At 36.9% G+C, this 13,927-nt stretch overlaps 2 protein-coding genes across 3 annotated transcripts in view; one reads left to right on the top strand and one right to left on the bottom strand.

Moving 5' to 3' along the window:
* Positions 1-2,609: 2,609 nt before the first annotated feature.
* Positions 2,610-11,358, bottom strand: BPNT1 (3'(2'), 5'-bisphosphate nucleotidase 1). Of its 2 annotated transcripts, XM_009894309.1 has the most exons (8): positions 11,203-11,358; positions 8,814-8,918; positions 8,452-8,559; positions 7,835-7,883; positions 6,736-6,827; positions 5,549-5,746; positions 4,619-4,724; positions 2,610-3,258 (listed from the first exon to the last, which is right to left on the bottom strand). In XM_009894309.1, exons 1-8 carry the CDS (start codon positions 11,356-11,358, stop codon positions 3,110-3,112), a joined length of 963 nt encoding a protein of 320 aa, XP_009892611.1. In that variant the 3' UTR covers positions 2,610-3,109. The 2 variants fall into 2 exon arrangements, with proteins under 2 accessions (XP_009892611.1, XP_009892613.1); XM_009894311.1 differs by lacking the exon at positions 8,452-8,559 and having other exon boundaries at positions 3,110-3,258; positions 11,203-11,298.
* A 1,416-nt stretch (positions 11,359-12,774) lies between these two features.
* Positions 12,775-13,927, top strand: part of IARS2 (isoleucyl-tRNA synthetase 2, mitochondrial) — a 30,873-nt gene continuing 29,720 nt past the window's right edge. The window contains exon 1 of the mRNA XM_009894344.1: positions 12,775-12,867. Within this exon, the coding sequence (XP_009892646.1) occupies positions 12,775-12,867 (93 nt within the window). The remainder of the gene's footprint in view (positions 12,868-13,927) is intronic.

Here is a 13,927-nt window from a genome sequence, read left to right as displayed (position 1 = left end):
CAGCTTCTCTTCTTTCTTCCCTCCGGCGATTAGGCGGGGCCTTCCCGAGAGCAGTGCTGTTAACTGTAAAAACTCTATGCTGTGCGTCTGGCAACAACTGTAGAGATAGCCTCCGTTCCTTTTCTGTATATAATGATACAAACAAATCAAACAGTGCAACATACAGCGATGCATTTGAGTACAGTGATTTAACCCGTCTGTTTTTGTAGCGCGTTACTTGTTATGTTCCTTACAAACACACGTGGGTCAAACTAGTCTTGTACTGAATTCTAAAAATACTGTGTCAGCAATTTTTCCACAGGAGACACTCAAGTTCACATTGTTGCAAGGACAATGCAGTGTGATTGTTCTTGCTCTTTTTTCTCTCCGCTCTATTTTATAGATGGTACTATAGCACCTAATGTGCTAGCACAGAAATTATCAGATGCTTGATTGGTGGACCGGTGCTGGTTTGTGCAGAGGGTGTAGTGGCATAGCCAGAGCATGACTGCAGCTTACATGCTGGCTTTTATCCTTGATTCTGCTGCAATTTATTTCAAAGTTCCTAAATATTCTCCAGTGTTAGCAGCTTTACAGTTTCTGTAAGCATGGAAAGTGGTTCCATAGACAAGTGCCTCTACATGTCAGGTAGAAGCTGGTGCGTGCTAAGTGTGTTCTACTCCCATTGAGGTAACTGTAAATGAGTAGAGAGAAATTACAGCAGTATTGGAAAGGGGCTTATGCAATAACATATAGCAAGTTTCAGATGAAAATAAGGATACAGAGACATAGATGAAGATTACTAACAGTGGGTTCTGTACTTGACTTTGTATTTTAATGATTACATGGAAAGACTTATTAAGGCAGGTTTTGTGTTGTCCAGCTCATTCTACATTTTATCTTACTGTGTTTTGCAAATTCACATGCAGATTTTGATGTGAATACTAAAGCATGCATATCCAAGAGTCCCGCAGAAGGTGAGAATTATGTATAATTGAGGCAGTGAAATTAGATTAATCTTGTACTTGCTATGTGGTTCAAACTTCAGTCACAATCAATATGTGGAAAGATTAAACTTAAATGGGTCAAAATATGAAGAAGGCTTTAATTAAAGCAGGCTGAATCTGTCTTGCATGCTCTTACTAGTGATGTGCTTGAGGAAGAAGAAAGGCTATAGATGAAAGGAGTAGAAGCATGTGTTGTTCCTATATATGCAGCTGTAATCCAGTGTCATGATAGCATTATGAACTACCTCATGATGATAGAATGAGGTAAGTGATAATCTTGCTAATTTATCTGTATATGTTATGATAAGCTGACCTCACTAAGGAAAGAGCTTCCTTAGATCCTTTTCCATGTGTGCACACAGACTGGGAACACTAGCAAGAGTTGCCATGTTCATATCTTTTGGTGTCAAGATGTTCCTGCTTGCTGGAAATAGAGCCAGCTTTAAGCCAATGAAGTCATATTGGTGTTACTCTGCTGTGAGGAAAAAATTTCATCTAAGGACTCTTAGGTAAATCAGAGTTGTTAAATACCTTGTGAGATAAATTGAGAAAGAAATAACTCGGACATGCTGTTGAAAACTGCATTTCAAACTTTTCTTCTGTATGGAAAACAGCATTTTGTATCTTGAAGTTCAGTATTGACTTAAAGATGGTTTGAGTGGACTGAGAGTTTAGTTACTAGTAGGACTTAATCTTGTGGGCAGGGAGGAAGTGAGAATGGGTGCAGTGCAACTTGCAGGCTACTTTGCAATTCATAGTGTCAGCAGAGGTTAAGGAAAAAAAAATCATGCTGGGAGAGCTTAGGCATTCAGTCTTTATATAAGCAAGCAGCCAAGTTCAGGCACCACCCTGACGCCACAAGCCTGAGAACCCAACATATGCCACTCTTCTATCCACGCAGAGAACAGGAAGAAAAGCGTAACTATGTTATGTCCATTGAAACTGGCATCTCTTCATGGCATGCCTCAGTACATGTCACCTTGTTAAGGAAAGGGAGGCCCTAAGACTCCTTAATTTCAGGGTGAGGGACCTGGGTCACAAAATCTGGAGAAAACACTGATTCAAGATACTCCAGAATCCTAAATTCAGCTTGAAGAGACTTAATCTGTTTTGGCTGAGGTTGCCAATTTTAGCTAGTCATATGTAATTTACTTCTTGTTCTCTTTTGTGTTCAAGTGGACTGAACTCTTGAGTATTGCTTTCCTAACCCCACCGCCTATGGGAAGGCTGACTGAAACAGGCTCTCCAATTTTTAAGTTCATTTTAGGCAATCTTGTCTCCTGCTCTCTCCCCTAACATGCCTATGTTCCATAGGAGTGGGAAGCGGTAGTATCAGGTTCATCAGTTTTTGGGGCTGTTGGAAAGGAACCTGGAGTTTGTTTCTCTCAAAATCTGGACATCAGAAATGTCAAGCTTAGCATTCCTATTGTCCCCATGTATGACAAAGTGACCTAGGATGCCCAAAGCTCTCCAAGACTGAGGTGGCATAGACCAGGATGATGTTGGAGGCCCTGCTGGACTGTGTCCTGGCTCATGCAAAACTCTGACAAACCAGCTCACCACAAATAGAAATCCTGGCCATCCCAAAACCCAGTGCAAATCAACAAAGTCAAAGATTCACTTCTAAGAATCAAAACCATCAACTTTATAATAAATGGGCTAATCCACCCAGGCAAATTATTAGTCCCTTTGTATTTAACACAATAAACCCTTGTAGACTCCATACAACAAACAAAATTGAGCAAGATCAGGTAAATGACTTAACAGTATTTTGTGCCCTGAATATTAAGATGATTTTTGGACAGTAGTGTAGAGTTTTGGACTGTTAGCAGTATATTAAGCACAGCCATGAAGAACGAACACTCCCAAAGAATATGGAAAACAACTATTGAAGAAATGTGACTGTTTTGATGTTGTCTGCTAAACACAGCAAAGCAATATGATCCAATGTACACCTAGAGATTGTAATTATGAATGTAATTTTGAAATTATCGAACACCTTAATGTAAGAATTCAGTTCAGATTCTATAAAACAAAATTTCAAGCTCAGTTATCTTCTGTCTTTCTTTTTGTCCAAGCTCACTTTCTCAGCCTTCCAGGCCAAGTGAAGATGCTTTACTGCTTCAAGGCACAAGAGACTGTTTAACTGTGTTAGGAATACGACTGGCATAATAGTCATAATTTCTCAAAGTGGCAAGGACTCCAGCTGAATTCATGTGTTTCACTTCCTTATTATACTGAAATGAATTTCCATGGATATCAGTTATCTTGCCTGAAAAAAAAAAGAAAAAAATAAAAAAAAATTATTCCAGCAAACAGGAGTTGGAGAGAGATAATATATTTTATTAGTACAAGTGATGTAACTAAAAAAAATCCAGACAGTGTTTGGGGTACACATTGCCTGATTCAGATGTGAAATATCTTTAATATCTTTGCTCCCCATTTAAGTGCAGCAGATTTTTATTTACTGAAATCAAATAACTAATGATGTTATTTTCTTTCAGCAACACTTAAATTCCTTGTGTTTCAGGAAAGGAAAACAACATCTCTTGCTTATGGATTTGCTGAAATGCTTCCTGAGTAGTTTATACATTGGCCATTGAGAAGACGGAAAGGAAAATCCTCAGTTCAAGTAAAAGCAAGGGTAAGTCTATATAACAAACTCTAACATAATATAGAAATACTCCAGCTGGTTTTAAATGAGTTTCTAGAAATCACTTAACAAGAGCACCACAGATCTTTATGCAAGCTCATTTAACCGTGAGATACCTACATAACAAGGAGGCTAAATACAGCACTGTGCTGCCCCAGATTGGTTGCTTTTTTGTGCCTGAGCCAACCTGTTTAAAGCTATCCCAGTTATCAATGCTAGAGACTGCAGAGGAGTTAAATAATCTCATCATGAAGCCTGTTATCCTTGCTTGACAGAATTTAGGAGATCAAAACCTCACAATTTTAGCACATGGTGGTGAAAGATCTATCGATGTGACCAGCAGAGAAAGTATAATAATAATACTTAAATTCTTGTCAGTGAGACTTCATAACTTCCCTAACCCTTGACCCCCTTGAAAGTTGAAATGGCGTATGTTGGCTGGAGACCACTGATTTTACTGAATTACATGAATGACTCAATTTTGGAGTTTGTACACCCAAGGAATAACTGAATGATTTGGCCTATTTTTGTTGTTTTAAAGAACTCAATGTCCATATATTATGTAATATATTACTAATAATAAACTACTGTATTGAGTTAGTAGGACAGTGTGATTTTACTGTGAAATAGTAGCAAACAGAAAAAAAGCCATTTGTTTTGAAAATATTAAAATTAATATTACCAAAAATTTTGAATTTTGCTTTATAAATTATTTGACAGTTATTGACTATATTAGTCCAGGGCAAAACAGATTATATCATGCTTTCCAGAGCATAATTTGCTGCCCCTTTGGAGGTACTGTTGATTTCAAAGGGCTCAAAGCTCCTAGTGAATCATGACTATTTAAAAATACATACATACTGTCATTTTTCTTTCCAAAGATGTGTTTTGAATTATTTTTTCTTTTAGTGAAAAATATAAATAACTTTTAATTGATGCAGTTTCACTTATCTTGGAAATTTGAATGCTAATAACTTACCTCCCACAGCATGTAGAATAGCCTCAGGTGCACATGTATCCCATTTCTTGCACCCAGGACTGGCAAATACATAAGCAGATGCCTTGCCTTCTATAAGTTGAATGATCTGTTATGAATAGAGAGTGGCAATCATTGCAAAGGATCTAGGCATTTAGAAACGGGTAAAAACACCACCAGGAAACAGTTATGTACGGTCAGAAAAGGAACACCAGCTGTTTCCTTTCCAATATTACCAGAAATTATATTAAGATTTACAAAGCTATATTGTATTACCATTCTGCATGATCTATATTTGATTGTTGTAAATACAGTTCATAGGATGAAAATCTGCTTTTAGTTTCAGAAATAAGAATTCCCATCTTGTGCAAGTATTAAGAAAATAAAGTGGAAACTATCTTGATGTTGTCTTGGTGCCATTTGGGGGTTTGCACATGTCAGAGAAGAGACTGGAGGGTCTGTTTTTGACAGCCATGACAAAACTAAGCTTTAAAAACTGTAGCAAATTAGTATTCCCTGTACGTAGAGAAGTTTGCAAAGGAAATATCACTGTGTGCTTCTATTCTTATTCTTTCATATATGTTGCTAGATAGTTGGAACAAAAACTGTATTAACATGAACAGGTGGAAATGTCTAGTAATTGTGATTAAATTGAATTCCCATTTAGTCATTCTGGTCTTAAAGCTTTTTCTTTTCTCCCCTAGAAACAGAACACTGGGGAAATCATGACCAGCATGGCCACTGTTACAAATGTACCTGTACCAAATTCTCTCCACCTCTCAGCAGACTGAATGCTAGGAAAAGAAGTTGTGCTGGGGAAGGAGGAGGTCTCCTGTACATTCATGCAAGTAAGCAAATTATTTTTTTAAAAACTCTTTCTTTTTCCAAAGGCACCACCTCCCAGTAAAACCAAAAGATTTGGAGTTTTCATACCTTGTTTCCTGCCCCTCCAACTCTGATGACGCTGTCTGGGTTCAAGGCGCTGATGCAGTCATTTACCAGGGTACTGCTGTGAGAACGGGTGGTAACAATGATGTGTTTCCCTGCAGGTGCTTCTGTGAGCTGAAATCCAAAGGCACCTATGCCCAGGACTCCCCAGATTGTCCTGCCCAACACAGCACCAGCTCCTGCCTACGAAAAAGGTACGCAGGTCCAGATGATAGTCAATCATAGTGATCAGCATTTAAAGCACAAATGGAGAGCAGTACCTAGAGAAATCTTTGCTTATTGGGGAGTATAATATTAATACTGGGATGTCTATTTAAACAGTGGCTCTTAAAAAGAACTACTCTAGAGCCCTGAGTGAGAAATTGGCTCTCTATTTTCCATATTCTTATCTGTGACATTGTGGTGATGCATTATGTCCTGCCTCTAATGACTGGCAAATTAAGATTTGTATATTTCTCTATTTCAGGCACAATCCATAACTGAAAATATCTTCATTGTCATTTTACACGTTTCATCATAGATATTGTGTAGAACATCTAGAATCAGCTGATGATATACATTACATCAGCTCAGGAGCTTTTCTTTAAATTCTAGTAAGTGTAATTAATCAGACTGCACTCTGAGCTTGTTTTTACCCATCACAGATAATACTGAAATAATTCCCAAACGTGTAAATGCCTGTAGGCTGGCCATCCTGGACTTACACCTGAAACCTGGCCCAATACACTCTAGCCCAGCTGTCAGAAACAGGTACACCTGGTTTATTTAGGGCTGCAGATTTATGGTAGTTACCACACATCACAAACGCACCTACTGCATGGATTTACTAAAGAATTTCCAGCAATGACTGAAAAACACTGATCTGTACTTGTTTTACAGTATGTACTTTATGTGTACTGTGGTAATATGTACAGTATATATGTAATACACTAATACAGTATATATTACACAAGCCTCAGGATTCAGTATGGCTATTAGTAGGTCCCTGAGATCCAGTCCTGGAAACCAACATTCAAAATTGTATATATTTAATAAAAACAACACCACCTTTTATTACAACATTAACTCCACTACACACTGCTTTTCAGTTGAAAGTACGCTAACTAGAATTGCCTTAGAAGTGACAGTTACAAATCAGCTAATGCTTTTAAACAAATCAATGCATTTAATACCTCATAGTTGTAATATGGCTGGTTAATAACTCCTGCTATTGCTTTGCCTCCATAAGCAATTCCAATAAGAACCGTTACATGGTCAAGGAGACCTATACAGAAATAATATGAATGTGGTTATGCTTGAAAAAAAGAAAGTGTATATATATAAAAAAATAAACCTTTAATAAAAGTCCACAAATTGATATGCAGGGTGGTGTTTTAAACATGCAAATACTAATCAGGGTTTTCAAGTGTAATGGGTTGATTGATACAATTTTTTTAGTTATTTAGCCTTGAGGTCTGCAAAAGAAAATGCCCCAGATAGAATGCTCTTAACAGAACTATGTTATAATTAACACGCAATGAGAAAGAAGTTTAAAGATGCAACTAAATAGCAGTATATGTTACATTCTTCTATAATTGTGGTGTGAGTTCTTTAATGGTATTAAAACCTAGCAATTTTTTAACACTTTTGCATTGAAAGAGATGAAAAGGGGAAAAAAATCTGCCTAAAAGATTTTACATTAATGAACTGAAAGATGCATCAGGAGCCTAAAGCGAGGTTTCAGCATATGGTTTTGGAGGTCGTTCCCCCCCCCCGCCTCCCGCTTTAGGGTCTATTTCTACGGATGCAAATTAGGCTTTGCTGAAAACAGTTTCTTCCCATAACTGAAAAATTAAGATTTGCAGAAAGATGGTTTATTTGAAAGGGATACAAATACAGCTGTGGCATTTGGGTTGTTTGAAGAGGAGGATGTAAATATAATTTAGCATATTCCTGTGCAAATGGAAGATTTAGTTGCTTAGTTCAACGTATATGCAAAATTGTAAGTTTGACTAAAAACTTAAGATAACCTGCCAGCAATCAAAGGCAGCCCTTTGATCCCTGAAATGATAAAAACAGGTGGGCACTCAGTAGCCCATCAGGAATATTAATACTGGTCAGAACTGAATGGAATGATGAAGAAATTCCATACAACTCAAAAAGTACAGAAACAACATCAGCCTTATGAAACAATATTGTATGTAACTTCTAGCATAAACCTACCTACGTGTACATGCTACTTCATTACACTGGTATTTTTTTTTAATCAGCAGAATTAAAAGAGAAGCCCACCTTCAGTGTATTCCTTGGTTCCATCCAAGGGATCAACCCATATTACAAGCTTTAAAAATAAAAAAAAAAGGAAAATTAACAAATACAAATCATGTAAATTACCATGAAAAGAATATATTTTACTTTAGTGCTTTTATTTTCTTATGGCACTAAGGAAACAAAGAGATTCAAATTTTTAACATTGTGATATAACTGAAGCCTACAATAGTATCTTACACACACACACACACACAAAAAAAAAAAAAAAAACCCAAAAAACCCAAAACCCGACTGCAACCTCTCAGCAAATATCTTCATAGAGAACATGAAGGCTTAGAGGTATGAAGGCTTAAACCGAACACGGAAATGACATTACTTTCTTATGTCCAAAGTAGATGCCTCCCAAATTAATTAAGTTGTAAGAAGTAAATTTCCATTTCCCCTTATTGCACATAGGGATACGCAGCATTTCCAGCTCTGGAAGTGTGATTCTTAGGACTACATTTCAGTTTTCAAACCAAGAAGAAAAATTGGCAACTCACAAATAACCTTTTTTCTTAATACATTCTTTGCTAAAATCAGTAAGTAATACAGATAGTGTAAAATATGAAAACATATGTATAACGTTACCACATTACCTCTTCCTCTTTAATTCCTGTGTACTGAGCAGGACAAGTTTTCTTCAGTATTTCTTCACAGTGGCCATTTTCAATTAATTCCTCAGTTACCTCATCAGCGGGCAGTTCCTAACAAAAGGATTCTCAGAATTATTAGAACAAGGTGTTGGACTCAATTTGACTTAGAACTGTGGATTTGCTTGCAGCTTACTTGACAAAGGAAATGCAATGGAAAGATGAAATGGGATGGAAATACATTTTTTTTAAAAAAAAAAAAAAAAAAAAAAAACCAAACCAGATGATTTCCTGAAACCTGCCAAAGCAAATTCCACTGCAAGTTACAGCAAGTTAAATTGTTAGTATGAAATAAACTAGCTACTTACTTCTTCTCCTATGATTGTCACCTTGGGAAACTTCCGTGCCAGGGAAGCACAAATGCTCATTTGTACCAGTCGGTCAGCTTTGGTCTGCAAGTCATTGGCTCCAGTCTGTCAAAGGATGGATAGGGACTTGTGTATTTCAAAACAACAACAAAAACCAGTACAACGGCCCATATGTTACTCTGAATATCTACCTTGTAATGAAAAAGAAATATAATTTGATAATCTTCAATTTAGTACATGATCTTGAGAGAGGCAGGCTAAAAACTGAAAGAAGCAGAGTTTCCCCGTACACTCCAGAGCTAAAATAGACTGGTGCGATATTAGAACAATGTTTACATGCTGTGTTCTTCTCATGCAGTGGTGCAATTGTACTGAATATCTATTTGTGCAAATACTACACTAAGTACAGAATAAATTAATACAAGTATGAAACCAGATATAACACAAGAAGAGGGAAAAGCAAAGATAAAGATGTTAACAGGAAAAAGTACATATTTTAAGGTTCACTGGAGACACATGGCATCTTAGGAAAGAGGAGAAATATAGGGAAGGTGTTAGGAAAAGGTCATTTCAAGGTCCAATTAGTCTAGCTTGTTTAAAAAAAAAAATGGAAATAATTACAATGTATTAACTTCTAAATTGTGAATGGTTCCTTAGTCTAGTAGAGGAAGACCAAGGAGGGCCAGAAGCTAACCAGTGAAATTGAACTGGACAGTAACACCCATACATTTTTTCCAGCAAAAATATGAGAGAGGAAACAGTGGGTTTGGTGTCTCAAGATGACATGAACCAATGACAGAAAGCATTCCCAAAAGATGCAGTGTAGCCAAACATGTTGCCAGATGGGTGACAGTAATTTCTTCTTAAACAGTAATAACCTGCTATGAAGTGGGTAATTTATTATGGGTCATTGCTTTCGATGTAATTTTTGTTTGTAGTATTCATTAAAAAAAAAAAGTCTAACCAATCTTACTTAGAACCAACATCACCTGTTACTTTTAATCATTTTTGTTATACTTTATTTACAATTATTTACTTAATTGGTTACGGAGCTTAAAATGTATTCATTTGTTGGTTTTATTATATTAGAAAATGATTGAGCAATGCATTTCTGATTTCCTGGGAAATAATATTAACACACCTGCATTTTTTAAAGTGAAACTGAAATAAACAGATAAAAGCCAGCATTTACTTTTACTTAAAATTACCTTAACCTTGTGGTTGCAGGACTCAAAAAATGAGCTTAATGAAACTCGTTTATGCATTTAAAATTAAGTGGTTAATCAACGAAAGTACAGACAGTGCTTTCTTTGTACCTCTGGATGCAAGTATTTCAGGGCTTTCTCGTAGCGCGGCTGCATTAGTTGTTCCAACAACCTAAAAGCAGGTTATGTGGGAGAGTATGTTGTACTTACATGTCTAACAATCCTGCTATGCACCTAAGTACTTTGGAAAACACAGATCAGTACTTTCCAGGTTTGGGTTTTTTTTTTTATTCTCTCCCACGTACACTCGATTTTAATTGCTTAGAAAAAAGGGAGTAAGAAAAACTTGCAAATGTTTTGGTAGTGGTGAATATAGCTGACCAAATGGGGCAAAAAATCTTTTTGCATCTACCGTATGAACTGACAATAAAAATTATAAAGGATCAGCTTTTTCTTCACAACTGGCTGAAAGTACTTACTATCAGAAAAATGTAAATACCAGCAATTACTTCAGTGTAAAGACCAAAAATAGATACTTAATGCAGTCCATAATACTGTGACATACCTATAAAGCTAGAATTAACTCAAGTTAATTACACCAATTCTAGTACTGTAGTCAAAACAAAGATCCCGGCTCATCAGTGCAGTTTACTAACTTAGAGCAAATTAAGAATTTCATGCACATGATTGTAATTTCATTTCTGTTTTCTACTTAGAATTGAATTTGAAGCTCCAAATTTATTTTGAAAACTATGATTTACAATAAAATCTAAGTGGGTTTTTTTGTTTTAAGAAACTAAACATGTATCCTAATCCAAAATTCATCGAGGGCACGGTGGTTTAAGCTGTACTACCAATGTTAAAACATAGGTGTGGAAATTAATGGGGAAGATAAATTATTATGAATTCTGACATGCTATCCAAAACTTGTGTTTTGTGAGGGGAATCAGGACAAAGTTATGGTGCATTTCTTTTAAGTTTCTGTCTGAACATTCGTTAGAAATACTGGTCAAAAGACACTTCTCCCATGCTCTTTTAACACTTTAATAAGGAATATTTCTTGTATCAGAGAGATGAGGACTCTATTTCCTTCTCTAGTTGCTGATCTTCAAAAATACTACTTTGACCTATATCTAACTCAGCATTAATAAGAGAATTAAATTGGAACAAAGTAAAAGTAATACCTTCTCTACTATCCCCAGATCTCCTGCAGCCATTACATTTCTAACAATTGTTGCAGCTTTTTCCGCAACAGAATATGCAGAGGCGACCACACGCATGAGTAGAGCTGGAGAAGCCATACTGAATGCTGAAAAGAAACAAAAACCAAGCTTGTACATTTCTCTCTTCAAAAGAAGACAAGAAGCAAAATATTTTACTTAACATTTCAAATGGATACAGTTTAAGCCCAGTAGGAAGGGGAAAATGGGTTACTGCCAGTGAGTAGTAATGACTTTTTTAAAAGTACAATTAAAAAACACAGGGATATAAAGCTATTTTAGACAGGAGTTTTCAAGTACCCATGCTCTGTCTGGCAGTAAAGCTAGTTCTCCACACTAAAATAAAATTTGGCATTAAACGCAAACAACAGCAGAAGCAGAAACTCTTTATCATAAATGTCAAGAAAAACTGTAGTTTACCCACAGTACTCATTTTTGGACTACGTTTGTTTGTTCAGAGCTAAACGTGCAGAGTTGGTTTGTGCCCAGACTGACGTGCAACGCTACCAGACAGAATGACAAGAGCAATTTTACTTACTACTTTTATTTGTTTAAATATAAAATAGGCTTTTGTAGATGGCGTAATTGTAGACACAAAATAGGCTGATGATATGCAGATACTGCAAACACTGCACTTGTATGCAAAAGTTGGTTCATCTAATTTTTACCATCCTTTCTGTATTTCTTTAACTTTAACTCTTGATTTCTTTAAAGGAACCTATTACATCTCCCTCCCTCAACACTGCATGTCCTGTCATTCTTCCCATTGTATTGTCTTCTGCATCTGTTCCTCAGCACGCATTGGTGCAATTCACTATGCCTTCAGTTCCCAAATAGAAGAATAACGATCGCTCTTGCAGAAAGCTAGCAATCAGCCATTCCTCCACCTCAGGAAAAAGAAGTATTGCTAACCACGCTATAGTCTTTAAAATGCGGAGCTAATTGCTTTTTATGTTTTCCTGTCATTTCTTTCTGTCTGTGTAGATTACATGCTTTTTGGGTTGGGCTCACATGCGTGATAGACTTCCAAGTAAACGCTTGAGCACAGAGCTAGAAAAAAAAAAAAAGACAGAGGAACTCATTAATCAGCGCATAGAGGACGATATATTAGGCTTCCCTCACAATCGCACCAAGTATTGCACATGTGGCAAAAGGTCATTGTACAATACCGTGCCTTCCTTGCTTGAGCAATCTACTTGGTGAAGTATACTCTAATCAGGTGATAAGGCTAGCTACTGTAGATGGTTTTGATGTGACCTCACATTCACATCTGTTTACGGCAAAGGCAAACAGCAATGTCAGAGGTATCAAACCCCCAAATTTATTTAGTTTAAGAAACTTTGCAGCATTTTAGAAACACTGTATGGGTGCCTCTGAAGTCAGAAGATCTCTGAAGCTGTGAAAGAGTGGAATGATTGTCTAAGTACGTTCAAAAAGCGCAGTTGCTACTGTTAATTATTATTTACTGCGCCTGGATGGGAGCAAAGTGCTCTGGAGTCCTGTAAAATACCCAAGGTCCATACCCAAAGCGCACACATGGTTTATCTTAGACTGGTAACAATGGTTACCAGCATTTTGGAAACGCTACCTGTGGCAAAAAGCAGCTCTCAAACAATTGAAAGTCCTAGAGTGAGTATGTGTCATGACACATGGGAAGACAGATACTATTTCAAGTATATACCATCATGTGAAACAGGTTAATAGGAAAGAAAATCGAATGTGCTTTACTCCATACTGAAAATATCTGGAATATAAGGACTTTTGAGAGAGGGATCAAAGAAGTTACCATACTAGATGGGAATTTTGGGTTAAAGAATTGATCTCAGGAAGAGATAATTAAGATTTTATGGTCAGCTTCTCATTCTTCATTTGACCTTTTACTGCACGTTTTTTCCTGTTTCGTAAAATGAAGTTAAAACTTGCTTAATTGCTTTAAAGGTTTGGTTTATTACATGTTTGCATATAGTTTCAAAAGCCTCAGAAAGCAATACAGAAATAATATCTTACATTCTTGAAGCTTCACTCGAGATGTTTCTTGGGCACATTTTCCTTGGACATTCTTAAGGCAAACAAGTTTACTTTCTGTAGTGAACTGCCTGAAATCTCTAAGCAAACCTGAACATTAAAATATTCTTATGAAAACCAAGATTTATTAAGAGAAACTGACATGGGAGGTTCAACACTCGCTCCCCCGATACAGAGTAACTAACGACTGACGTGCAAAATACGTTATTACTGCAAAAGGTGCCTTATATTTTTACAGGGCTGCATGTCCCATGTGGCACATTTTCTGGTGTGTTGGACCTTTTCGGTTGGGTAAGTGTGTATGCTAGTTGGCCGTAAGTTTTTCATCTCTGTAACTTTCTGATCTAAAAACAACTAGTTCGTTCATAAGTTGAGGCACATTGTTTCTGATGAGGGCAGTGTCTCATGTATACTTCCACAGTACATTCAAGACTGTATCGACCGCTTTGGACAAACAAGTTTGACTCTTACAAAACTGTAGAGTTCACCAAGATTGCCCGGCAACCGCCCCTCAATTTAAATTTGCGTATTACTTTCAAAACATACCTTGTCCTCCAAAGACCACCCACCCTGTCTCCTAAAACACAGGTGCGATGGCCAACTCACCGTCCCCAGCCGTGCTTTTCCCTTGCTCTCGGCACCGTCCCTTGCACGGTTCCCCCTC

Source organism: Charadrius vociferus, unplaced genomic scaffold, assembly GCF_000708025.1.
Source record: "Charadrius vociferus isolate BGI_N301 unplaced genomic scaffold, ASM70802v2 scaffold261, whole genome shotgun sequence".
NCBI classification, from domain to species: domain Eukaryota; kingdom Metazoa; phylum Chordata; class Aves; order Charadriiformes; family Charadriidae; genus Charadrius; species Charadrius vociferus.
This window is presented reverse-complemented; position numbering and strand designations above follow the sequence as displayed.

Excerpts from the sequence above, each read along its gene's own strand:
- BPNT1 (XM_009894309.1), bottom strand. The coding sequence starts at position 11,358 with ATGTACAAGCTTGGTTTTTGTTTCTTTTCAGCATTCAGTATGGCTTCT. Across the intron at positions 8,560-8,813 it reads TGACAATCATAGGAGAAGAA|GAACTGCCCGCTGATGAGGT; the intron begins GTAAGTAGCTAG and ends TCCTTTTGTTAG. Across the intron at positions 7,884-8,451 it reads CAGGAATTAAAGAGGAAGAG|CTTGTAATATGGGTTGATCC; the intron begins GTAATGTGGTAA and ends TTATTTTTAAAG.